The following is a 23,935-nucleotide window of genomic DNA, read 5'->3' as shown; positions in this document are numbered from 1 at the left end:
CAGGGACCGGGACAGGAGCAGGGCTGGGGACAACAGGGGACTGGGACCGGGGCTGAGGGAGGACAGGGGACAGGGACAAGGAACAGGGGGTTGGAGAAGGACTGGGGACAGGGACAAGGGACAGAGGATTGAAGAAGGACTGGGGACAGGGACAAGGAACAGGGGCTGGGGGAGGACAGAGGACAAGAGAGGACAGGTGCAAGGGACAGGGGCTGGAGGAGGACGGGGGACAGGGACAAGGGACAGGGGCTGGGGGAGGACTGGGGACAAGAGGGGACAAGGGACAGGGGCAGGGGACAGGAGGGCTGGGGAAGGACAGGGGGCAGCGACAAGGGACAGGGATAGGAACAGGGGGTTGGGGAAGGTCGGGGGGCAGGAGCAGGACAAGGGACAGGGGCTGGGGAAGAACAGGGGACAACGACGGGGCAGCGAAAGGAACAGAAGGGGAAGGGACAGGGGCAGGGGCTAAGGGTAGGGGCCGGAGCTGGGATAAAGAGGGGCGAGACAAGGCAGGGGCAGGGCGAGAGAGGGAGAAGGGGCAGGGGAAGGACAGGAGCAGGGACAGGGGCAGGAACAAGGGAAGCGACATAGAGGGAGAAGGGGCACGAACAGGGACAGGCGCAGGAGAAGGAGCAGAGACAGGGACAGGAACAGCGACAGGCGCAGGAGAAGGGACTGCGGCACATGGCACCCATCGCCTGCCCTGCCCGGGGCCCCCAAGCTCCCTCCGCAGCCCTGGCAGGTCCCTCCTCCGGGCGGGCGGGGCCGGGCGGGCTCTGCCCCGGGGCGGGGCCGGACGGAGCGGCCGCTCCGTCGCCAGCGGGGCCGGGCTGGGCCGAGCCGAGCCGAGCGTGCGACCCCAGCCCCGGCCAGCCTAGCCCGGTTCGGAACCAGCCCAGCCCGGCTGGGCTCAACTCGGCTCAGCCGGGCTTGGCTCGGCCCAGCTCAGCTCAGCCCAGCCCGGCTCGGCTCGGCTCAGCCCAGCCCGGCCGCTCCTTGGGCACCGGCGGGCACTGCCAGCCGGGCCATGCCGGGCCGGGCGCCGCTCCCAGCCCGCCCGCGCCGCTTCCTCCGCATCCAAATCATCCTCCTCGTCCTCCTCCTCCTCCTGCTCCTCCCGGGCTCGGCGCGGACGGTGGGCACAGGTGGGTGCGGGAGGGATAAATGTGGGTGCGGGAGGGGATAAATGTGGGTGCGGGAGGGGATAAATGTGGGTGCGGGGAGGGATAAATGTGGGTGCGGGAGGGATAAATGTGGGTGCGGGGAGGGATAAATGTGGGTGCGGGAGGGGATAAATGTGGGTGCGGGGAGGGATAAATGTGGGTGCGGGAGGGGATAAATGTGGGTGCGGGGAGGGATAAATGTGGGTGCGGGAGGGATAAATGTGGGTGCGGGAGGGGATAAATGTGGGTGCGGGGAGGGATAAATGTGGGTGCGGGAAGGGGATAAATGTGCGTGCGGGAAGGGATAAATGTGGGTGCGGGGAGGGATAAATGTGGGTGCGGGAAGGGATAAATGTGGGTGCGGGGAGGGATAAATGTGGGTGCGGGAAGGGGATAAATGTGGGTGCGGGAAGGGATAAATGTGGGTGCGGGAAGGGATAAATGTGGGTGCGGGGAGGGATAAATGTGGGTGCGGGAGGGATAAATGTGGGTGCGGGAAGGGGATAAATGTGGGTGCGGGAAGGGGATAAATGTGGATGCGGGGAGGGATAAATGTGGATGCGGGGAGGGATAAATGTGGATGCGGGGAGGGATAAATGTGGGTGCGGGAAGGGGATAAATGTGGATGCGGGGAGGGATAAATGTGGATGCGGGGGCGCCGGGGCAGCGGGAGCGGTGGGGGGGGATGTAGATGGGGAGGGATGCGGGTGGGTGCGGGGGGACAGATGGGTACAGAGGGGGGATACAGGTGGGTACGGGGGGGATAAATGTGGGTGCAGGGAGGATGCAGGTGGATGTAGGGAGGAATGCAGGTGAGTGCGAGATGCAGGTGGGTGCGGGAGAGATGCTGATGTGAACGGGGGAATGCAGGTGGATGTAGGGGAGAGGCGGTGGGTGCGGGATACAGGTGGGTGCGGGATGCAGGTGGGTGCGGGATGCAGGTGGGTGCGGGTCGGTGCGGGATGCAGGTGGGCGCGGGGAGGGGATACGGGTGGGTACAGGAGAGATGCTGGTGTGTATGGGGGGATGCGGTGGGTGCGGGGGATGCGGGGGGTTGCAGATGGGTGCGGGGGGTTGCAGATGGGTGCGGGGGGTTGCAGATGGGTGCGGGGGGATGCAGATGGGTGCGGGGGATGCAGATGGGTGCGGGGGATGCAGATGGGTGCGGGGGTTGCGGTGGGTGCGGGGGATGCGGTGGGTGCGGGATGCAGGGGCGGCGCCGATGGGTGTGTGGAGGCCGCGGGTCCCGCCGTGCCCGGCGCTGTGCCCGGGGCTGTGCCCGGGGCTGTGCCCGGGGCCTCCCTGTGCACAAACCCCGTCTGATTTACTGGCTTGACCCGAGGACTGGGTTTGGATTCCATGGGATGCTTTGCCGCAGGGGGCAGGGTGGGGTGGGATGGAGCTCCCAAGGGTGGTCCCAGCTCAGAGGGTGTGCCAGGCAGTGTGGAGGGGCTGCTGTGACGTGCCCTGTGCCAGGGCTGAGCCCCTCTGGGCTGAGACAGGCTGGGAAAGCTGGGGGCTCACCTGGAGAAGGGAAGGATCCAGGGAGACCTGAGAGCCCCTTCCAGTGCCCAAAGGAGCTCCAGGAGAGCTGGAGAGGGACTGGGGACAAGGGATGGAGGGACAGGACACAGGGAATGGCTTCAAACTGCCAGAGGGCAGGGACAGGTGGGATATTGGGCAGGAATTGCTGGCTGGGAGGGTGGGCAGGCCCTGGCACAGGGTGGGCAGAGCAGCTGTGGCTGCCCCATCCCTGGGAGTGTCCCAGGCCAGGCTGGACAGGGCTTGGAGCAGCCTGGGCTGGTGGGAGGTGTCCCTGCCATGGCAGGGGTGGCACTGGGGGGGATTTGGGGTCCCTCCCAGCCCAGCCCAGTCTGGTGTGGAATGAGATGGGCACACAACGTGGTGCTTGCTGAGGCAGGAAGGTGCCCCTGTGGGTGCAGCCTCTCCCCTGCCACATTTCCTGGTGCTGGGCAAGGTCTGCCCAGCCTGGCACTGGGGAGCCCGGGGGGTTCTCCTGCTGTTCCAGACCCACTGCCCTCACTGTGCCCAGTTCCATCCCATCAGCACTGGGATTTCCCAGGGAGCCCTCAGAGTCAGAACCACAGAATGATTTGGACTGTGAGGGGCCTTCAAGATCTCATAAATCACAGAATAATTTGGATTTTGAGGGGCCTTCAAGCTCCTGTGCCTCCACCCCCTGCCATGGGCAGGGAACTTCCAGTAGAGGTTGTTTACAAGAGGAGGAGCAGCTCAGTGAACTGGGACAGCAAATTTCATAAAAATCCCCCAAATCAAAGCTCTCTGGCATTGCCAGTGTGGCAGAAGGAGGCTGGGCAGGGCAAGGGCTCTGGGTACAGGGCACAGGGCAGAGCTGCTTTCACTCACTGAGACTTGTGGCTTCACACTGTGCTGGGTGAAAGCTTTGGCTTGTGGTGTGAAGTGTCAGGAAGTCTCTGCAGCCGGAAAAAACAATCTGGGCGTTGTGTGGCAGGTGCTGAGAGACAAGCAGGGCAGGGCAAACCCCTGTGCCCCTTCCAGGCAGGGCATGGCAGCTGCCCCTGGCCCAGGGGGGTGGGTGGGGCTCGGGGCAATTGGGGGGCTGGAGGTTTGAGGAGTTTGTTTCCTTCCTTTGGGTGATGACAAACAGAAGGGGAGCTGAGTGTGAGATTCTGGCACTGGTGGCACTGCCCTGTCAGGGTGTGATGGAAACAGGGCATGTTCCCCTGTGGGTTGGGAGAGCAGCCCCTGGGTGGGCAGTGAGGGCGCCTGGCACAAGGCATCCTGGGCACCAACCACAGTCTGGCACTGTTGGCAGGGGGTTTGGGCTGGCAGGGGCAGTGCTGTGTTCCCAAACACTGATCTAGGGCAAAATAATCACTGTGCAGACATGGAATCCCAGACTGGGATGGGTTGGGAGGACCTTCAGTATTGTCCAGGGACACCTCCCACTGTCCCAGGGTGCTCCAGCCTGGCCTGGGACACTCCCAGGGATGGGACAGCCACAGCTGCTCTGCCCACCCTGTGCCAGGGCCTGCCCACCCTCCCAGCCAGGAATCCCTTCCCAGTATCCCTCTAACCCTCACCCTTCACTGCTCTTTCCCTTTTTCTTTAAGGGAAGGAGTTGCCACGTTCTGTGTTTCATTCTGAGTGCTCTGCCCCATGAGTGGGAGATGTGAGAGGGCACAGCTGGCAGATGGTGTGAGATCCCTCCCCACAGCCCCAGTGCCAGACACAATCTGTGACTGCCACTGAACCCCCTTGGGAGGGAAGAATTGGTGATTTGGGGCCCTCAGAACCCCCGGGAGCTGAACAGCTGAGGTGGTTGAAGGGCTCTCAGCAAAATGGCAGAGCTGAAGGGGCCAGTTGTGGCCCAGGGCTGGGGGTGTTTAATGAGGGCACAGCTCCAAACAGGCTCAGAAATTAGTAACAGACCTAATTAAAACTTTGAGAGAATCCCAGACTGGTTTGGGCTGGGAGGGACCCCAAATCCCCCCCAGTGCCACCCCTGCCATGGGCAGGGACACCTCCCACCAGCCCAGGGTGCTCCAAGCCCTGTCCAGCCTGGCCTGGGACACTCCCAGGGATGGGGCAGCCACAGCTGCTCTGCCCACCCTGTGCCAGGGCCTGCCCACCCTCCCAGCCACCCTGGGACACTCCCAGAGATGGGCCAGCCACAATTCTCTGGGAAAACTAGAGCTCAACAAGTTATTTTGTATTTTGGACTTGGGGTTTAATCCAATTTTATGCAGAAATCAAACAACCCAACCTTTCTAATGTTCCCCCCCTATGCCCAGGGCTGGCTGGGCAGAGTTTGGATCAAGGGCTTGATCTTATCTATGTAAAAATGAACAAACTGTGTCTTAGGAGACTGTTCTTCAGAACAAAAAATGGAATCTTATGACATGGGGTATCATTTCATGTCCTGGTTGTCTCTGCCAGGCCAGGCTGGACAGGGCTTGGAGCAGCCTGGGCTGGTGGGAGGTGTCCCTGCCCATGGCAGGGGTGGCACTGGAGGGGCTTTGGGGTCCCTCCCACCCAAACCATTCCCTGATCCTGTGATTCTGATGGTGTAAGGGCATCACCCCACAGACCAAGCCAAGTGTAGTGCAGAAGGGAAACCTTCACCCTGCTGGGCAGCAGTGAAGGTGGTGCCAGCCAGGCTGGTGCTTGGGGGCTGCAGGATGTGCCTGGGGACAGCCCTGGGCACCAAGGAGTGGAGCTGGAGCTGGGACTGGGGCTGGGACTGGGACTGGGAATGGGGCTGGGGCTGCCCTGCCTGGAGCCTGCTCTGTGTCTTTGTGTGTTCTGTTCCCCAGGCTGCAGGTTCCCCCTGTGTGCCAGCTGCAGGTTCCCCCTGTGTGCCAGCTGCAGGTTCCCCCTGTGTGCCAGCTGCAGGTTCCCCCTGTGTGCCAGCTGCAGGTTCCCCCTCTGTGCCAGCTCAGCTCCTCCAGCTGTGCCCCTTCTCCTCTGCCTTCGCTTGCGCTCTGCCGGTCCCTGCCCTTGGCTCTTCTCGCTCCTTTTGGCTGCTCTCCCTCCCTCCCTCCCTGCCCTGCCTGTCCCTCCTCTCCCTGGCCCTGCTCCAGCCCGGCAGACCCCTCTGCCCCTCCGGGCTGCCTTCCCTCATTTCCTCCTTCCCTCATTTCCTTCCTCTCTCCCTGGCTCTGTCCCTCCCTCCCTCCCTGGCTCTGTCCCTCCCTCCCTCCCTGGCTCTGTCCCTCCCTTTCTCCCTGATTCTGTTCCTCCCTCCCTCCCTGGCTCTGTCCCTGCCCTGCCTGTCCCTCCCTCCCTGGCGCTGCTCCAGCCGGGGCAGGTCCCTCCTCCCCTGGGGCTGCAGGAGATGGTTCCTTTGTTGGGCAGATACAGCTCTTGGCTCCTGTGTCACCTCCTGCCCGGGTGTGCGGGGTGATTGTGGCTCTGGGCACACACCCAGGGGCTCTGCTGGGGCTGGGCAAGGGTGGGCACTGCCAGCAGAGCCTCCTGCCCTTCCCTGATGGGGCTGGGCAAGGGTGGGCACTGCCAGCAGAGCCCCCTGCCCTTCCCTGGTGTGGCTAAGCTTGGGTGGGCACTGCCAGCAGAGCCCCCTGCCCTTCCCTGATGGGGCTGGGCAAGGGTGGGCACTGCCAGCAGAGCCCCCTGCCCTTCCCTGGTGTGGCTGGGCAAGGGTGGACACTGCCAGCAGAGCCCCCTGCCCTTCCCTGATGGGGCTGGGCAAGGGTGGGCACTGCCAGCAGAGCCCCCTGCCCTTCCCTGGTGTGGCTGAGCTTGGGTGGGCACTGCCAGCAGAGCCCCCTGCCCTTCCCTGCTGGGGAAATGCCTCTCAGAGGTGACAGAACCCGAGGTTTGTGTGCAGAGCTCAAGGGCTTTTTTCTCCAGCTGTTTCCTGGAGGGTTCCAGTGAAGTGCCCTCGGTGCTCTCCAGGTTATCGAGGCAGAAGGTCGGGAGAAATGTGGGTTGTGACACAGCCAAGGGTGAGATGAGAGTCACTGAAGTAGCTGAGCTGCTGCAGTGACCATGGTTGGAGGCCCTTGGGGAAGGTTCTGGAGAACATGAGGAGCAGCTGAGGGGGCTGGGGGGGTTTGTGTGGAGAAGAGGAGGCTCAGGGGAGACCTCATTGCTCTGCACAACTCCCTGCCAGGAGGGGCAGTGAGGGGGGTCAGGCTCTTCTGCCATGGCCCAGGGGAAAGGGGGAGAGGAGATGGCCTCAAACTGCACCAGGGCAGGGGCAGAGCAGAGATTGGAAACAACTTCTCCCTGTCAGAGTGGTCAGGCCTTGGAATGAGTGTCCCAGGGAGGTGGGGCAGTCACTGTGTCTGGAAGTGTCCCAGAGGGGTTTGGATGTGGCCCTTGGGGACATGGACGGGGTGATCCTGGTGGTGCTGGTGGCACTGGATGGTCCTGAGGGTCTCTGCCAGCCTGGATGACTCTGGGACCTGAATTTCTGGCTTCATGGTGGGCTTGGTGGGCTTTGTTGGTTTGGGCTGGACTGGACTTGGTACTTTCTGCACCTTGTTCTGTGTGGGATGAATAAAACCAGTGAGTTCATTCATAGAAAGGGAGAATCCCAGACTGGTTTGGGTTGGGAGGGACCCCAAATCCCACCAGTGCCATCCCTGCCATGGCAGGGACACCTCCCACCAGCCCAGGCTGCTCCAAGCCCTGTCCAGCCTGGCCTGGGACACTCCCAGGGATGGGGCAGCCACAGCTGCTCTGCCCACCCTGTGCCAGGGCCTGCCCACTGCACCTGGAAACAGGGAGGAGGAGGAGGAGGAGGAGGAAGAGGAGGAAGAGGGAAGGGTTTGCCTGCAAAGCGGTGAAATTATGATATATGGTGGTGGCATTTAGAGCCCAAAATGTGGTCACAGAGTCAGCATCCCAGACTGTTCTGAGCTGGAAGGACCCCCAAGGATCATCGAGTCCAACTCTTCAATCAGTGGCCCACCCAGGGGATTGAACCCCTGACCTTGGTGTTACCACAGTCAAGTTTTAACCAGCTGAGCTGATCTCGGGGTCTCTGTGTGCCTGAGTGTTTCACTAACTCTTTCTGTTCTCTCCCTCAGAGCCTCCTGTCCCTTTGCCAGCTCCAAAGGATGTGCAGATTCATTCCTACAACTTCCAGAGCCTGCTGAGCTGGTCCCCCGTGCCCGTGGCGGGGCCCCCGGTGCTGTACACGGTGCAGTACAGAACGTGAGCCAAACTGCTCCCAAACTGCTCCCAAACTGCTCCCAAACTGCTCCCAAACTGCTCCCAAACACCTCCCAAACACCTCCCAAACTGCTCCCAAACACCTCCCAAACTGCTCCCAAACTGCTCCCAAACACCTCCCAAACTGCTCCCAAACACCTCCCAAACTGCTCGGGGGGTCCTGAGGTGTCACCCAACTGCCTTGGAATCCCTGAAACCCCTAAAATTGGAGGACAGGAATGAGAGATGGTTTTATGGTGGATGGTTTATGTGCATCCCAAAGCCCTTCTGAGGGGCTCCTGGGCTGGGCTGTGGCCCCTGAGTGAGGGAGGAGGGACAAACCTTGGCCACGTCCCTGCAGGGCCTGAGCCCAGTTCTCTCGGCAGAATTTTGGTGTTCCCACTGGAATGGAATTTTCCCGGGGGAGATGGAGGAGCTGAGAGGGTTTAAAGACCCTGAGAGGGGTTAAAGACCCTGAGAGCTCCACTTTGAAACGTGTTATCCCTTTCCAGAACCCTCGGGGTGGGAGGGGTGAGATCTGAGGTGCTGGCACTGCTGTGGGTGGTGGTGGCACTGCTGTGGGTGGTGGTGGAGGTGCTGGCACTGCTGTGGGAGGTGCTGGCACTGCTGTGGGTGGTGGTGGAGGTGCTGGCACTGCTGTGGGAGGTGCTGGCACTGCTGTGGGTGGTGGTGGAGGTGCTGGCACTGCTGTGGGTGGTGCTGGCACTGCTGTGGGTGGTGGTGGAGGTGCTGGCACTGCTGTGGGAGGTGCTGGCACTGCTGTGGGTGGTGCTGGAGGTGCTGTGGGTGGTGCTGGAGGTGCTGGCACTGCTGTGGGTGGTGCTGGAGGTGCTGGCACTGCTGTGGGTGGTGGTGGAGGTGCTGTGGGTGGTGCTGGAGGTGCTGGCACTGCTGTGGGAGGTGCTGGCACTGCTGTGGGTGGTGCTGGCACTGCTGTGGGTGGTGCTGGAGGTGCTGGCACTGCTGTGGGAGGTGCTGGCACTGCTGTGGTGGTGCTGGCACTGCTGTGGGAGGTGCTGGCACTGCTGTGGGTGGTGCTGGAGGTGCTGGCACTGCCATGCTGATGGTTCCCTTGTCTCTCCTGGCTGGCAGGGGTGCCTATTCCGAGTGGCACGAGCTGAACTGCACCCGGATCCCGCTGCCACCCTGCCCGTTCCCTGGGCACCTCCAGAAGCGGCGCTGGACGCTGTTCCTGCGTGTGAGGGCAGAGCTGGGTGCCCTCTCCTCACCCTGGGCACACGTGGGACCCTTCGTGGCCGAGAGGGACAGTGAGTGCTGGGGGTGCCCCTCTGTGTCTGCAGGGACACTCCTGAACTGAGGAACAGTCACATCCAATAGAACAGAACAAACCCCTCCCTTTCACCCAGCGCTGGGCACACGGGGGGTGGCACCACCAGAGAGGTGCCACCAGACTTTGTGTCCCCAGGTTCATATCCTGAGTTACAGCTGAAACCCTCCCCAGAGTCAAGCAGGAGGTTTGGGTGACTCTGAGCAGCTCTGATGGCTGCTCTGACCTCTGCAGCTCTGGGTGTGCTTTGAGTCAAACACGGGGCAGCTTCAGCCTCTGCCCCAGCCAAGGTGTGCTGAGTTCCCTCTGCCCCAGCCGGTTGTGCTGAGTTCCCTCTGCCCCAGCCCAAGGTGTGCTGAGTTCCCTCTCCCAGCTCAGCCTCTGCCCCAGCCGGGTGTGCTGAGTTCCCTCTGCCCCAGCCGGGTGTGCTGAGTTCCCTCTGCCCCAGCCAAGGTGTGCTGAGTTCCCTCTGCCCCAGCCAAGGTGTGCTGAGTTCCCTCTGCCCCAGCCAAGGTGTGCTGAGTTCCCTCTGCCCCAGCCGGGTGTGCTGAGTTCCCTCTGCCCCAGCCAAGGTGTGCTGAGTTCCCTCTGCCCCAGCCGGGTGTGCTGAGTTCCCTCTGCCCCAGCCAAGGTGTGCTGAGTTCCCTCTCCCAGCTCAGCCTCTGCCCCAGCCGGGTGTGCTGAGTTCCCTCTCCCAGCTCAGCCTCTGCCCCAGCCAGGTGTGCTGAGTTCCCTCTGCCCCAGCCAAGGTGTGCTGAGTTCCCTCTGCCCCAGCCAAGGTGTGCTGAGTTCCCTCTGCCCCAGCCAAGGTGTGCTGAGTTCCCTCTGCCCCAGCCAAGGTGTGCTGAGTTCCCTCTGCCCCAGCCAAGGTGTGCTGAGTTCCCTCTGCCCCAGCCAAGGTGTGCTGAGTTCCCTCTGCCCCAGCCGGGTGTGCTGAGTTCCCTCTCCCAGCTCAGCCTCTGCCCCAGCCAGGTGTGCTGAGTTCCCTCTGCCCCAGCCAAGGTGTGCTGAGTTCTCTCTGCCCCAGCCAAGGTGTGCTGAGTTCCCTCTGCCCCAGCCGGGTGTGCTGAGTTCCCTCTGCCCCAGCCGGGTGTGCTGAGTTCCCTCTGCCCCAGCCGGGTGTGCTGAGTTCCCTCTGCCCCAGCCGGGTGTGCTGAGTTCCCTCTGCCCCAGCCGGGTGTGCTGAGTTCCCTCTGCCCCAGCCAAGGTGTGCTGAGTTCCCTCTGCCCCAGCCGGGTGTGCTGAGTTCCCTCTGCCCCAGCCGGGTGTGCTGAGTTCCCTCTGCCCCAGCCGGGTGTGCTGAGTTCCCTCTGCCCCAGCCAAGGTGTGCTGAGTTCCCTCTGCCCCAGCCGGGTGTGCTGAGTTCCCTCTCCCAGCTCAGTCTCTGCCCCAGCCGGGTGTGCTGAGTTCCCTCTCCCAGCTCAGCCTCTGATCTAAACAGTATTTTTGGTTTATTTCTCCAAGTTCATCTCACAGGTTCAGTTCCTCTTTGCCTAAAGCTCTGCATGGTTAAGAGAACTGACAAACCTGGCTACGAGTTAAACTCAAAAATTAATGTAAAATATAAAGTTAGTACAAGTCTGATTAAAAATTAGTAAACACCATGTAATTTTATGGGGAAGGGAGGAATACAATTTTCCTGAGGGGTCCCTGATCACTCCTCTGGGTTGTGGCACTCTGAGGCAAAACCACCTTTTTCTGGTGGACAGTCCCTGTCCTGATCCATGGGAATTGTCCTGATCCATGGGAATTGTCCTGATCCATGGAAACTGTCCTGATCCATGGGAATTGTCCTGATCCATGGAAACTGTCCTGATCCATGGGAATTGTCCTGATAAATGGGAGTTGTCCTGATCCATGGAAACTGTCCTGCTCCATGGGAATTGTTCTGATAAATGGGAATTGTCCTGATAAATGGGAATTGTCCTGATCCATGGAAATTGTCCTGATAAATGGGAATTGTCCTGATCCATGGAAATTGTCCTGATAAATGGGAATTGTCCTGATAAATGGGAATTGACTTGATAAACAGAAATTGTCCCAATCCCTGGAAATTGTTCTGATAAATGGGAATCGTTCTGATAAACAGAAATTCTCCTGATCCATGGAAATTGTCCTGATCAATGGAAATGGTCCTGATCCACAGAAATTGTCCTGATCCATGGGAATTGTCCCGATCCCTGGAAATTGTCCTGATCTGTGGAAACTGTCCTGATAAATGGGAATTGTCCTGATAAATGGGAATTGTCCTGATCCCTGGAAATTGCCCTGACAAACAGAGCTTGTCCTGCCTCAGCCTGGGAGTGTCGAGGACACTCTTTAAACCAGAGGCACAGAAGGTTTGGGTGGAAGGGCCATTAAAGCTCAGCCCTCCACCCTCTGGAGCTGCCACAGATGGAGAATCAGAGCAGGGAGGGGAAAAGTTTCCAGTTATTTCTCTCCCAATCCATTGCCTCAGACACTGTGGGTTTTTAGGGAACATGGAATTGGTGGCAGGCTCAGCAAAGGGAACAAAAATCCAGTAACTGCTGCTGGACTTTCTGGTTAATGTTTACTGAGTTACCAGGGAGAGCTGAGTAAATACTGAGAATGCAGCAATTAGATGGGGAAATGTTTTCCCTTTCTTGAGCAAAAGCTGTGGATGTTTATTGTGTTTGCTGAGAGTGCCCAGGGCAGGGATGGGACTGAGGGGGCTGGGGGGGCTGAGCTGGAGCAAAGGAGGCTCAGGGGGCACCTTCTGGCTCTGCCATCCCTGCCAGGAGGGGGGAGCCGGGACAGGGGTCGGGCTGTGCCCCAGGGCACAGGGACAGGAGCAGAGGGCACGGCCTCAGGCTGGGCCAGGGCAGGGCAGGGGGCACAGCAGCAGGAATTGCTGCCTGGAAAGGGTGGGCAGGCCCTGGCAGGGGCTGCCCAGGGAGGGTTGGAGTGCCCAGCCCTGGAGGTGCCCAAGGCAGGACTGGCCGTGGCACTGAGTGCTCTGGGCTGGGGGACAAGGTGGGCATCAGGCACAGGGTGGGCTCCAGGGGCTGGCAGGGCTTTGCCAAGGTGGGCATGGGGCACAGGGTGGGCTCCAGGGGCTGGCAGGGCTTTGCCAAGGTGGGCATCGGGCACAGGGTGGGCTCCAGGGGCTGGCAGGGCTGTGCCAAGGTGGGCATCGGGCACAGGGTGGGCTGCAGGGGCTGGCAGGGCTTTGCCAAGGTGGGCATTGGGCACAGGGTGGGCTCCAGGGCTGGCAGGGCTGTGCCAAGGTGGGCATTGGGCACAGGGTGGGCTCCAGGGGCTGGCAGGGCTGTGCCAGCCCCAGGGATCCTGTGGGGCTGGAGCCAGCCCATGCCTGCTGTCCATGCCAGGGGCTCACTGCCCTCTCTGTGTCTGTTCCAGCCACGCTGTCCCCCCCCAGGGTGGGCAGTGTCAGTGCCAACCCTGACTCGCTGCTGCTCAGTGTCACCCCTCCCTTCACTCCCGAGCCTGGGGAGAGGATCCACTACAGAGTCTCCTACTGGGAGAACACCACGAGTGCCACTGCAAAAGTAAGAGCTCTCCCTGACCTCCCTTTTGTCCCTCTCTCACCTCCCTTGTCCCTCTCTGACCTTCCTTTGTCCCTCTCCCACCCCCTTTGTCCCTCTCCCACCCCCTTTGTCCCTCTCCCACCCCCTTTGTCCCTCTCCCACCCCCTTTGTCCCTCTCCCACCCCCTTTGTCCCTCTCCCACCCCCTTTGTCCCTCTCCCACCCCCTTTGTCCCTCTCCCACCCCCTTTGTCCCTCTCCCACCCCCTTTGTCCCTCTCCCACCCCCTTTGTCCCTCTCCCACCCCCTTTGTCCCCCTCCCACCCCCTTTGTCCCCCTCCCACCCCCCTTTGTCCCCCTCCCACCCCCTTTGTCCCCCTCCCACCCCCTTTGTCCCTCTCCCACCCCCTTTGTCCCTCTCCCACCCCCTTTGTCCCTCTCCCACCCCCTTTGTCCCTCTCTTTGTCCCTCTCTCCTCCTCCTGCCTTGGACACTGAGCTGTGTCAGTGGCTCTTGGCAAAGCACCACCTGCAGCAGGAAGAGGAGTGTGTGTTGTCTCTGACAGTGACTGTGCCCACGTGGAGCCTTGGCAGAAGGTCCCTCTGGCCTTGGCACGTGTGTTGCTGCCCTGCCAGACTCACCAACCCACCTCCCACCCCTCCTCTGGCACAAAGCCCAAACCCCACTGCAGAGCAGGGCAGGGACTCTGGGCCAAGGATGGTTTCTGATTCCAGAACTCACTGAGGGAATGTTGGAAGCTCCTTCCTCCTTCCCTGGGGCAGCAGAAGCAGCTGCTGGGCCTGATGTGCCTGTTCCAGGGCACAGAAAGTTGCAGGATGGGCTGGGATGGGCTGGGATGAGCTGGGATGGGCTGGGATGAGGTGGGATGAGGTGGGATGGGCTGGGATGGGCTGGGATGGGCTGGGATGAGCTGGGATGGGCTGGGATGGGCTGGGATGGGCTGGGATGGGCTGGGATGAGCTGGGATGAGTTGGGATGAGCTGGGATGAGTTGGGATGGGCTGAGATGAGGTGGGATGAGTTGGGATGGGCTGGGATGAGTTGGGATGAGCTGGACCTGCTCCTCCTGCCCCTTGGAGTTGGTCCCACCTTTGCTGCTGCTGCTGTGCCTGGGAGCCTGAGCTGAGCTGTGCTCTGGCTGCTGCTCCAGGGAGGGATTGAGCTGAAAAAAAGAGGAAGAAGCTTCCAAATGATGTAATTCTAAAGCCAGATATTTAAAAAAGCAGAAGCAGAAAAATACTAACTTAGCTGAAAAACCCTTTTGCTTCCCAGACCTTCATTACTCACCTCCCTTTCCTTCCTGTCTTGCACCAAAGTGCATTTTTCTGCCCCACACAAAATGCCCTCATTTCAGAGGCAGGAGAAAACCAGGGCACCACTCAGGGTTTAGTTTTTCCTTCCCCTGCCCTGTATTTTGCTCCCTGGGAACTGTGCTGTGCCCAGCCCACTGTTACAGGGAGACATTACATGAAAAATGAAAGAGGAAGAAGCTTCCAAATGACCTCAAAGTCAAATATTTGAAAAAAAAGAGAAGCAGAAAAATACTGATTTGAAAAACCCTTTTGCTTCACAGGCCTTGATTACTCACCTCCCTTTCCTTCCTGTCTTGCACCAAAGTGCATTTTTCTGCCACACACAAAATGCCTTAATTTGAAAGGCAGAAAGAAATGGGGAGGGCACCACTCAGGGTTTAGTTTTTCCCTCCCTCCCTGTATTTTGCTCCCTGCCTGAGCTGCTGCAGGAGCTGCATCCAAACACCCAGAGAAGCTGGAATACATTTCCCTGCCTGTCTCATTGGGGAAAACTGAGTGCTGGGAAAAATCTGGGCTTTCTGATGAGGAATTGAAGAGGGGGAGGGAGGGAGGGAGGGAGGGAGGGAGGGATGTCAGTGGTGGGGACAAGGCTGGCTTTGCAGTAACACCTTGCCCTGGGTTTGCCTGTCCAGCAGGAGCTGAGGGAACACAAGGCACTGATCCAGCTGGGACACCTGAAGGAGGCAACACTTTATTGCTTCAGCCTTCGAGTGGAAGTGCAGACAGACTTTGGGGAGCTGCTGGGCCAGCTCAGTGCCCCAGAGTGTCACAGCACGGCCACCAGTGGTAGGTGGCCCTGGGGGGGGCCCTGTGTGCAGGGGGATGGGGGGACAGGGGTCCTGGACCACCCCAGCTGGTCCCTGTCACCCCCAGTTTGTCAGGAATGCTCAGCCCCCAAGGAGGGCAGAGCTCTCACTGATGGCAAATAATCAGCAGTCGGTGACTGGGGGTCTGTTTTGTGCTCCTGCCCTTTTCCTTTCCTTCATAAATCCTGCTGGAATGTGGGATAAGGGAGTTTGGTCTCCTCTGGAATCTTAAAGTGATGCCAGGGCTGGAGCCCCCTCTGTGCTGGGACAGGCTGGGAGAGCTGGGGGTGCCCACCTGGAGAAGGGAGACCTGAGAGCCCCTTCCAGTGCCCAAAGGGGCTCCAGGAGAGCTGGAGAGGGACTGGGGACAAGGGATGGAGGGACAGGACAAGAGGGAACCACCAGAGGGCAGGGCTGGATGGGATATTGGGAAGGAATTGCTGGCTGGGAGGGTGGGCAGGCCCTGGCACAGGGTGGGCAGAGCAGCTGTGGCTGCCCCATCCCTGGGAGTGTCCCAGGCCAGGCTGGGCAGGGCTTGGAGCAGCCTGGGCTGGTGGGAGGTGTCCCTGCCCATGGCAGGGGTGGCACTGGGTGGGCTTTGGGGTCCTTCCAACCCAAATCTTGCCATGACTCCTTAAATGTGAATCTCACATATACATACACATATATAGACACATATACATACATATATATATTTGTGTATGTGTATATATATTTTTATATATACACATATATATACACACATATACATATTTATATATTTTTATATTTTATATATTGTTATAAATATTATTTATGTATATATTATATATATTATATATATGTGTGTGTATATATATGTATGTATGTATATGTATATATAAATGTATATATATATATTTATGGTTCTTCCTGTCCCTCCATGGCTGTTTGTGTCCCCCTGCAGAGGCCACCCGGGCTGGGTACATTGCCCTGCTGTGCCTGCTGGGGCTGCTCCTGGCAAACCTGGGCACAGCTGTGGCACTGCTGCTCTGGAGGCACCACAGCCGGATCAAGCACTGGGCAGAGCCCCCCCTGAGGGTGCCCCTGCACGTGGCAGAGGTACGTGGGGTCCGTGCCCACCTGGGCACAGGGAGGGGTTGGTGGCAGAGGTATGTGGGGTCCGTGCCCACCTGGGCACAGGGAGGGGTTGGTGGCAGAGGTACGTGGGGTCCGTGCCCACCTGGGCACAGGGAGGGGTTGGTGGCAGAGGTACGTGGGGTCCGTGCCCACCTGGGCACAGGGAGGGGTTGGTGGCAGAGGTATGTGGGGTCTGTGCCCTGCTGGGCACAGGGAGGGTGGGTGCCCACAGGAGAGAGCAGTGGTGGCTCAGGGGGACTGTCCTGGTTGGCAGTGGTGGCTCAGGGGGACTGTCCTGGTTAATAATGAGCAGTGGTGGCTCAGAGTGACTGTCCTGGTTGGCAGAGGTGGCTCAGGGGGTCTGTCCTGGTTAATAATGAGCACTGGTGGCTCAGGGGGACTGTCCTGGTTAATAATGAGCAGTGGTGGCTCAGGGGGACTGTCCTGGACAGCAGTGGTGACTCAGAGTGACTGTCCTGGTGAGCAGTGGTGGCTCAGGGGACTGTCCTGGTTAATAATGAGCAGTGGTGGCTCAGGGGGACTGTCCTGGTCAGCAGTGGTGGCTCAGGGGGACTGTCCTGGTCAGCAGTGGTGGCTCAGGGGGACTGTCCTGGTCAGCAGTGGTGGCTCAGGGGGACTGTCCTGGTCAGCAGTGGTGGCTCAGGGGACTGTCCTGGTCAGCAGTGGTGGCTCAGGGGGACTGTCCTGGTCAGCAGGGGTGGCTCAGGGGACTGTCCTGGTTGGCAGTGGTGGCTCAGGGTGACTGTCCTGGTTGGCAGTGGTGGCTCAAGGGTGACTGTCCTGGTTGGCAGTGGTGGCTCAGGGGACTGTCCTGGTTGGCAGTGGTGGCTCAAGGGGACTGTCCTGGTTGGCAGGGGTGGCTCAGGGGGACTGTCCTGGTTGGCAGAGGTGGCTCAGGGGGATTGTCCTGGAGTGGGAAAACTCCCTGGGAATGCCTGGAGAGGGAAAACTCCTTATATTGGGGTATTAAATGGGAAAAACTCCTTAAGTGCATTAAATAGGAAAAAACTCCTTGTGGGGGGTATTAAATAGGAAAAATTCCTTGTAATTGTATTAAATGGGAAAAACTCCTAATGAGGGGTATGAAATGGGAAAAAACTCCTTGTGTGGTGTTTTAAATAAGAAAAAGTCCTTTTAAGTGTATTAAATAGGAAAAAACTCCTGATGTGGGGTATTAAATGGGAAAAACTCCTTGTAAGGGTATTAAATAGGAAAAAAGTCCTTTTAAGTGTAGTAAATGAGAAAATAACCCTTGTGCAGGTTATTAAATAGGAAAAAAGCCTTTAAAGTGTATTAAATAGGAAAAGCTCCTATTGTGGGGTATTGAATGGGAAAAACTCCTTGTGCAGGGTGTTAAATGGGAAAAAAAAATCCTTGTAAATGTATTAAATAAGAAAAATTCCTTGTAAATGTATTAAATGGAAAAAAAACTCTTGTGTGGGTTATTAAATGGGAAAAAAAGTCATTTTAAGTGTATTAAATAGGAAAAAACTCCTTGTAAATGTATTAAATAGGTAAAATGTCCTTTTAAGTGTATTGAATGGGAAAAACTCCTTGTGTGGGGTGTTAAATGGGAAAAAACTCCTTGTAAGTGAATTAAATGGGAAAAAACCTCCTTGTGCAGGTTATTAAATAGGAAAAATACCTTTAAAGTGTATTAAATAGGAAAAACTCCTATTGTGGGGTATTGAATGGGAAAAACTCCTTGTAAGGGTGTTAAATAGGAAAAATTCCTTGTAAATGTATTAAATGGGAAAAACTCCTAATGAGGGGTATTAAATGGGAAAAAAGTCCTTTAAAGTTTATTAAATAGGAAAAAACTTCTTGTGTGGGTTATTAAATGGGAAAAAAATCCTTGTATTAAATGGGAAAAAAATCCTTGTGGGGGTATTAAATAGAAAAAAAATCCTTGTAATGGTATTAAATGGGAAAAAATTCCTTTTAAGTGTATTGAATGGGAAAAACTCCTTGTGGGGGGTATTAAATGGGAAAATTCCTTCTAAATGTATTAAATGGGAAAAAACTCCTTGTGCAGGGTCTGAAATAGGAAAAAATTCTTATGTGGGGTATTAGATGAGAAAAACTCCTTGTGCAGGGTATTAAACAGGAAAAAAGCCTTTAAAGTGTATTAAATAGGAAAAGCTCCTGTTGTGGGGTATTGAATGGGAAAAACTCCTTGTGCAGGGTGTTAAATGGGAAAAATTCCTTGTAAATGTATTAAATGGGAAAAACCTCCTTGTACAGGGTATTAAATAGGAAAAAATGCCTTATGTGGGGTATTAAATGGGAAAAACTCCTAATGAGGGGTATTAAATAGGAAAAAAGTCCTTGTAAGGGTATTAAATGAAAAAAAACTCCTTTTAAGTGCATTAAATGAGAAAATAACCCTTGAGTGGGGTATTAAATAGGAGAAATTCTTATGTGGGGTATTAAATAGGAAAAACTCCTTATAAGTTAATTAAATGGGAAAAACTCCTTGTAAGTGCATTAAATGAGGAAAAACCCCTTTTTGTGGGGTATTAAATAGGAAAAAAACTCCTTATATGGGATATTAAATGGGAAAACTCATAAGTGTATTAAATAGGGAAAAAATCCTTGTGCAGGGGATTAAATAGGAAAAAATCCTTTTAAGTGCATTAAATGAGGAAAAACCCCTTGAGTGGGGTATTAAATGGGAAAAATTCCTTGTGCAGGGTATTAAATAGGAAAAAATCCTTGTAAATGTATTAAATGGGAAAAAATCCTTTTAAGGGTATTGAATGGGAAAAACTCTTGTGTGGGGTGTTAAATGGGGAAAACTCCTTGTGCAGGGTATTAAATAGGAAAAAAGCCTTTAAAGTGTATTAAATGGGAAAAACTCCTATTGTGGGGTATTGAATGGGAAAAACTCCTTGTGCAGGGTGTTAAATAGGGAAAAAAATCCTTGTAAATGTATTAAATAAGAAAAAATCCTTGTAAATGTATTAAATGGAAAAAACTCTTGTGTGGGTTATTAAATGGGAAAAAAAGTCATTTTAAGTGTATTAAATAGGAAAAAACTCCTTGTAAATGTATTAAATAGGAAAAATGTCCTTTTAAGTGTATTGAATGGGAAAAACTCCTTGTGGGGGGTATTAAATAGGAAAAACTCCTTGTAAGTGAATTAAATGGGAAAAACTCCTTTTCGAGGGGATTAAATGGGAAAAAATCCTTTTAAGTGTATTAAATGAGAAAATAACCCAAGTGGGGTATTAAATAGGAAAAAACTCCTTGTGTGGGTTATTAAATAGGAAAAAAGTCCTTGTAAGTGAATTAAATGGGAAAAACTCCTAAAGTGTATTAAATAGGAAAAAAACTCCTTGTGGGGTATTAAATGGGAAAAAAGCCTTTAAAGTGTATTAAATAGGAAAACCTCCTATTGTGGGGTATTGAATGGGAAAAAACTCCTTGTGCAGGGTATTAAATAGGAAAAATCCTTGTAAATGTATTAAATGGGAAAAAAGTCCTTTTAATTGTATTGAATGGGAAAACTCCTTGTGTGGGGTGTTAAATGGGAAAAATTCCTTGTAATTGTATTAAATGGGAAAAAATCCTTGTGCAGGGTCTGAAATAGGAAAAAATTCTTATGTGGGGTATTAAATAGGAAAAAACTCCTTGTGCAGGGTATTAAACAGGAAAAAAGCCTTTAAAGTGTATTAAATAGGAAAAGCTCCTATTGTGGGGTATTGAATGGGAAAAAATCCTTGTAAGGGTGTTAAATGGGAAAAAAAATCCTTTTAAATGTATTAAATAGGAAAAATGTCCTTTTAAGGGTATTGAATGGGAAGAACTCCTGATGTGGGGTGTTAAGTAAGAAAAATTCCTTGTAAATGTATTAAATGGGAAAAAACTCCTTGTGGGGGGTCTGAAATAGGAAAAAATTCTTATGTGGGGTATTAGATGGGAAAAACTCCTTAAGTGTATTAAATAGGAAAAAAAATCCTTGTAACTTTATTAAATGGGAAAAACTCCTTGTGCAGGGTATTAAATAGGAAAAACTCCTTTTAAGTGCATTAAATGAGGAAAAACCTCTTGTGGAGGGTATTAAATGGGAAAAAATCGTTGTAATTCTATTAAATGGGAAAACCTCCTTGTGCAGGGTATTAAATAGGGAAAAATTCTCATGTGGGGCATTAAATGGGAAAAACTCCTTAAGTGCATTAAATAGGAAAAAACTCCTATTGTGGAGTATTAAATGGGAAAAAAATCCTTGTGCAGGGTATTAAATAGGAAAAAATCCTTGTAAATGTATTAAATAGGAAAAATGTCCTTTTAAGGGTATTGAATGGGAAAAACTCCTTGTGTGGGGTGTTAAATAAGAAAAATTCCTTGTAAATGTGTTAAATGGGAAAAACCTCCTTGTGGGGGGGTATTAAATAGGAAAAATTCCTTGTAAATGTATTAAATGGGAAAAACTCCTAATGAGGGGTATTAAATGGGAAAAAAGTCCTTTAAAGTTTATTAAATAGGAAAAAACTCCTTGTGTGGGTTATTAAATGGGAAAAAAATCCTTGTATTAAATGGAAAAAACTCCTTGTGGCGGGTATTAAATAGAAAAAAATCCTTGTAAATGTATTAAATGGGAAAAAATCCTTTTAATTGTATTGAATGGGAAAAACTCCTTGTGTGGGGTGTTAAATAAGAAAAATTCCTTGTAAATGTGTTAAATGGAAAAAACCTCCTTGTACAGGGTATTAAATAGGAAAAAATGCCTTATGTGGGGTATTAAATGGGAAAAACTCCTTGTAATTGTATTAAATGGGAAAAACTCCTAATGAGGGGTATTAAATAGGAAAAAAGTCCTTGTAAGGGTATTAAATGAAAAAAAACTCCTTTTGAGTGTATTAAATGAGAAAATAACCCTTGAGTGGGGTATTAAATAGGAGAAATTCTTATGTGGGGTATTAAATAGGAAAAACTCCTTATAAGTTAATTAAATGGGAAAATGTCCTTGTAAGTGCATTAAATGAGGAAAAACCCCTTTTTGTGGGGTATTAAATAGGAAAAAAACTCCTTATATGGGATATTAAATGGGAAAACTCATAAGTGTATTAAATAAGGAAAAACTCCTTGTACAGGGGATTAAATAGGGGAAAAAATCCTTGTAAATGTATTAAATAAGAAAAATTCCTTGTAAATGTATTAAATGGAAAAAACTCCTTGTGTGGGTTATTAAATGGGAAAAAAAGTCATTTTAAGTGTATTAAATAGGAAAAAACTCCTTGTAAATGTATTAAATAGGAAAAATGTCCTTTTAAGTGTATTGAATGGGAAAAACTCCTTGTGGGGGGTATTAAATGGGAAAAATTCCTTGTAAATGTATTAAATGGGAAAAAACTCCTTGTGCAGGGTCTGAAATAGGAAAAAATTCTTATGTGGGGTATTAGATGGGAAAAACTCCTTAAGTGTATTAAATAGGAAAAAAAATCCTTGTAACTTTATTAAATGGGAAAAACTCCTTTTAAGTGCATTAAATGAGGAAAAACCCCTTGTGGAGGGTGTTAAATGGGAAAAAATCGTTGTAATTCTATTAAATGGGAAAACCTCCTTGTGCAGGGTATTAAATAGGGAAAAATTCTCATGTGGGGCATTAAATGGGAAAAACTCCTTAAGTGCATTAAATAGGAAAAACCTCCTTGTGCAGGGTATTAAATAGGAAAAAAGCCTTTAAAGTGTATTAAATAGGAAAAGCTCCTATTGTGGGGTATTGAATGGGAAAAAATCCTTGTAAGGGTGTTAAATGGGAAAAAAATCCTTTTAAATGTATTAAATAGGAAAAATGTCCTTTTAAGTGTATTGAATGGGAAAAACTCCTTGTGGGGGGTATTAAATGGGAAAAAATCCTTGTACATGGTATTAAATAGGAAAAAACTCCTATTGTGGGGTATTAAACAGGAAAAATGTCCTTTTAAGTGCAGTAAATGGGAAAAAACTCCTTGAGCAGGGTGTTAAATAGGAAAAAAAATCCTTGTAAATGTATTAAATAAGAAAAATTCCTTGTAAATGTATTAAATGGAAAAAACTCTTGTGTGGGTTATTAAATGGGAAAAAAAGTCATTTTAAGTGTATTAAATAGGAAAAAACTCCTTGTAAATGTATTAAATAGGAAAAATGTCCTTTTAAGTGTATTGAATGGGAAAAACTCCTTGTGCAGGTTATTAAATGGGAAAAAAGTTCTTGTAAGTGCATTAAATGGGAAAAACTCCTTGTGCAGGGTATTAAATAAAATATCCTTTCAAGTGTATTAAATAGGAAGAACTCCTAATATGGGGTATTAAATGGGGAAAACTCCTTGTGCAGGGTGTTAAATAGGAAAAAAAATCCTTGTTAATGTATTAAATGGGAAAAAATTCCTTGTGCAGGGGATTAAATAGGAAAAACTCCTTTTAAGTGCATTAAATGAGGAAAAACCCCCTTTTTGTTGGGTATTAAATAGGAAAAAAACTCCTTATATGGGATATTAAATGGGAAAACTCATAAGTGTATTAAATAGGGAAAAACTCCTTGTAAGGGTATTAAATAGGAAAAAATCCTCTTAAGTGCATTAAATGAAAAAAAAACCCTTGTGGGGGGTATTAAATAGGAAAAATCCTTGTAAATGTATTAAATGGGAAAAAATCCTTGTGCAGGGTATTAAATAGGAAAAAAAATCCTTTTAAATGTATTAAATAGGAAAAATGTCCTTTTAATTGTATTGAATGGGAAGAACTCCTGATGTGGGGTGTTAAATAAGAAAAATTCCTTGTAAATGTATTAAATGGGAAAAAACCTCCTTGTGGGGGGTCTGAAATAGGAAAAAATTCTTATGTGGGGTATTAGATGGGAAAAACTCCTTAAGTGCATTAAATAGGAAAAAAAATCCTTGTAACTTTATTAAATGGGAAAAACTCCCTGTACAGGGTATTAAATAGGAAAAACTCCTTTTAAGTGCATTAAATGGGAAAAACCCCTTGTGGAGGGTATTAAATGGGAAAAAAAGCCTTTAAAGTGTATTAAATAGGAAAAAAAACTCCTATTGTGAGGTATTAAACAGGAAAAAATGTCCTTTTAAGTGCAGTAAATGGGAAAAAAACTCCTTGTGCAGGGTATTAAAAAGGAAAACAATCCTCTTAAGTGCATTAAATGGGAAAAACTCCTTGTGGGGGGTTTTAAATAGGAAAAAATCCTTGTAAGTGTTTTGAATGGGAAAAACTCCTGATATGGGGTATTGAATGGGGAAAACTCCTTGTAACTGTATTAGATGGGGGAAAACTCCTTGTGTGGAGTATTAAATAGGGAAAAAAGCCTTTAAAGTGTATTAAATAGGAAAAACTCCTATTGTGGGGTATTGAATGGGAAAAACTCCTTGTGCAGGGTGTTAAATGGGAAAAATTCCTTGTAAATGTATTAAATGGGAAAAATGTCCTTTTAATTGTATTGAATGGGAAAGACTCCTGATGTGGGGTGTTAAATAAGAAAAATTCCTTGTAATTGTATTAAATGGGAAAAAACTCCTTGTGGGGGGTCTGAAATAGGAAAAAATTCTTATGTGGGGTATTAGATGGGAAAAACTCCTTAAGTGTATTAAATAGGAAAAAAAATCCTTGTAACTCTATTAAATGGGAAAAACTCCTTGTGCAGGGTATTAAATAGGAAAAACTCCTTTTAAGTGCATTAAAAAAAACCCCTTGTGGAGGGTATTAAATGGGAAAAAATCGTTGTAATTCTATTAAATGGGAAAACCTCCTTGTGCAGGGTATTAAACAGGGAAAAATTCTTATGTGGGGCATTAAATGGGAAAAACTCCTTAAGTGCATTAAATAGGAAAAAACTCCTTGTGCAGGGTGTTAAATAGGAAAAAACCCTTTAAAGTGCATTAAATAGGAAAAACTCCTATTGTGGGGTATTAAATGGGAAAAACTCCTTGTGCAGGGTGTTAAATGGGAAAAAAAATCCTTTTAAATGTATTAAATAGGAAAAATGTCCTTTTAAGTGTATTGAATGGGAAAAACTCCTT

General features: G+C 51.7%; 1 protein-coding gene across 3 annotated transcripts in view; it reads left to right on the top strand.

Moving 5' to 3' along the window:
* The first annotated feature begins 801 nt into the window (after nt 1-801).
* IFNGR2 (interferon gamma receptor 2) overlaps nt 802-23,935 on the top strand; it is a 41,639-nt gene continuing 18,505 nt past the window's right edge. The window contains exons 1-6 of one of the 3 annotated variants that reach the window (XM_071567540.1): nt 802-1,145; nt 7,724-7,850; nt 8,961-9,136; nt 12,538-12,686; nt 14,632-14,782; nt 15,728-15,882. In XM_071567540.1, the coding sequence (XP_071423641.1) occupies nt 1,028-1,145; nt 7,724-7,850; nt 8,961-9,136; nt 12,538-12,686; nt 14,632-14,782; nt 15,728-15,882 (876 nt within the window). In that variant the 5' untranslated portion in view covers nt 802-1,027. Of the gene's footprint in view, nt 1,146-1,924; nt 1,976-7,723; nt 7,851-8,960; nt 9,137-12,537; nt 12,687-14,628; nt 14,783-15,727; nt 15,883-23,935 lie in introns of those variants that run through there. The other 2 variants (XM_071567531.1, XM_071567548.1) reach the window with 2 other exon arrangements.

The sequence above is a fragment of the Pithys albifrons genome, chromosome 1 (genome assembly GCF_047495875.1).
Source record: "Pithys albifrons albifrons isolate INPA30051 chromosome 1, PitAlb_v1, whole genome shotgun sequence".
NCBI classification, from domain to species: Eukaryota; Metazoa; Chordata; class Aves; order Passeriformes; family Thamnophilidae; genus Pithys; species Pithys albifrons.
The sequence above is the reverse complement of the archived record's forward strand: the minus strand, read 5'-3'. Positions and strand labels throughout refer to the sequence as shown.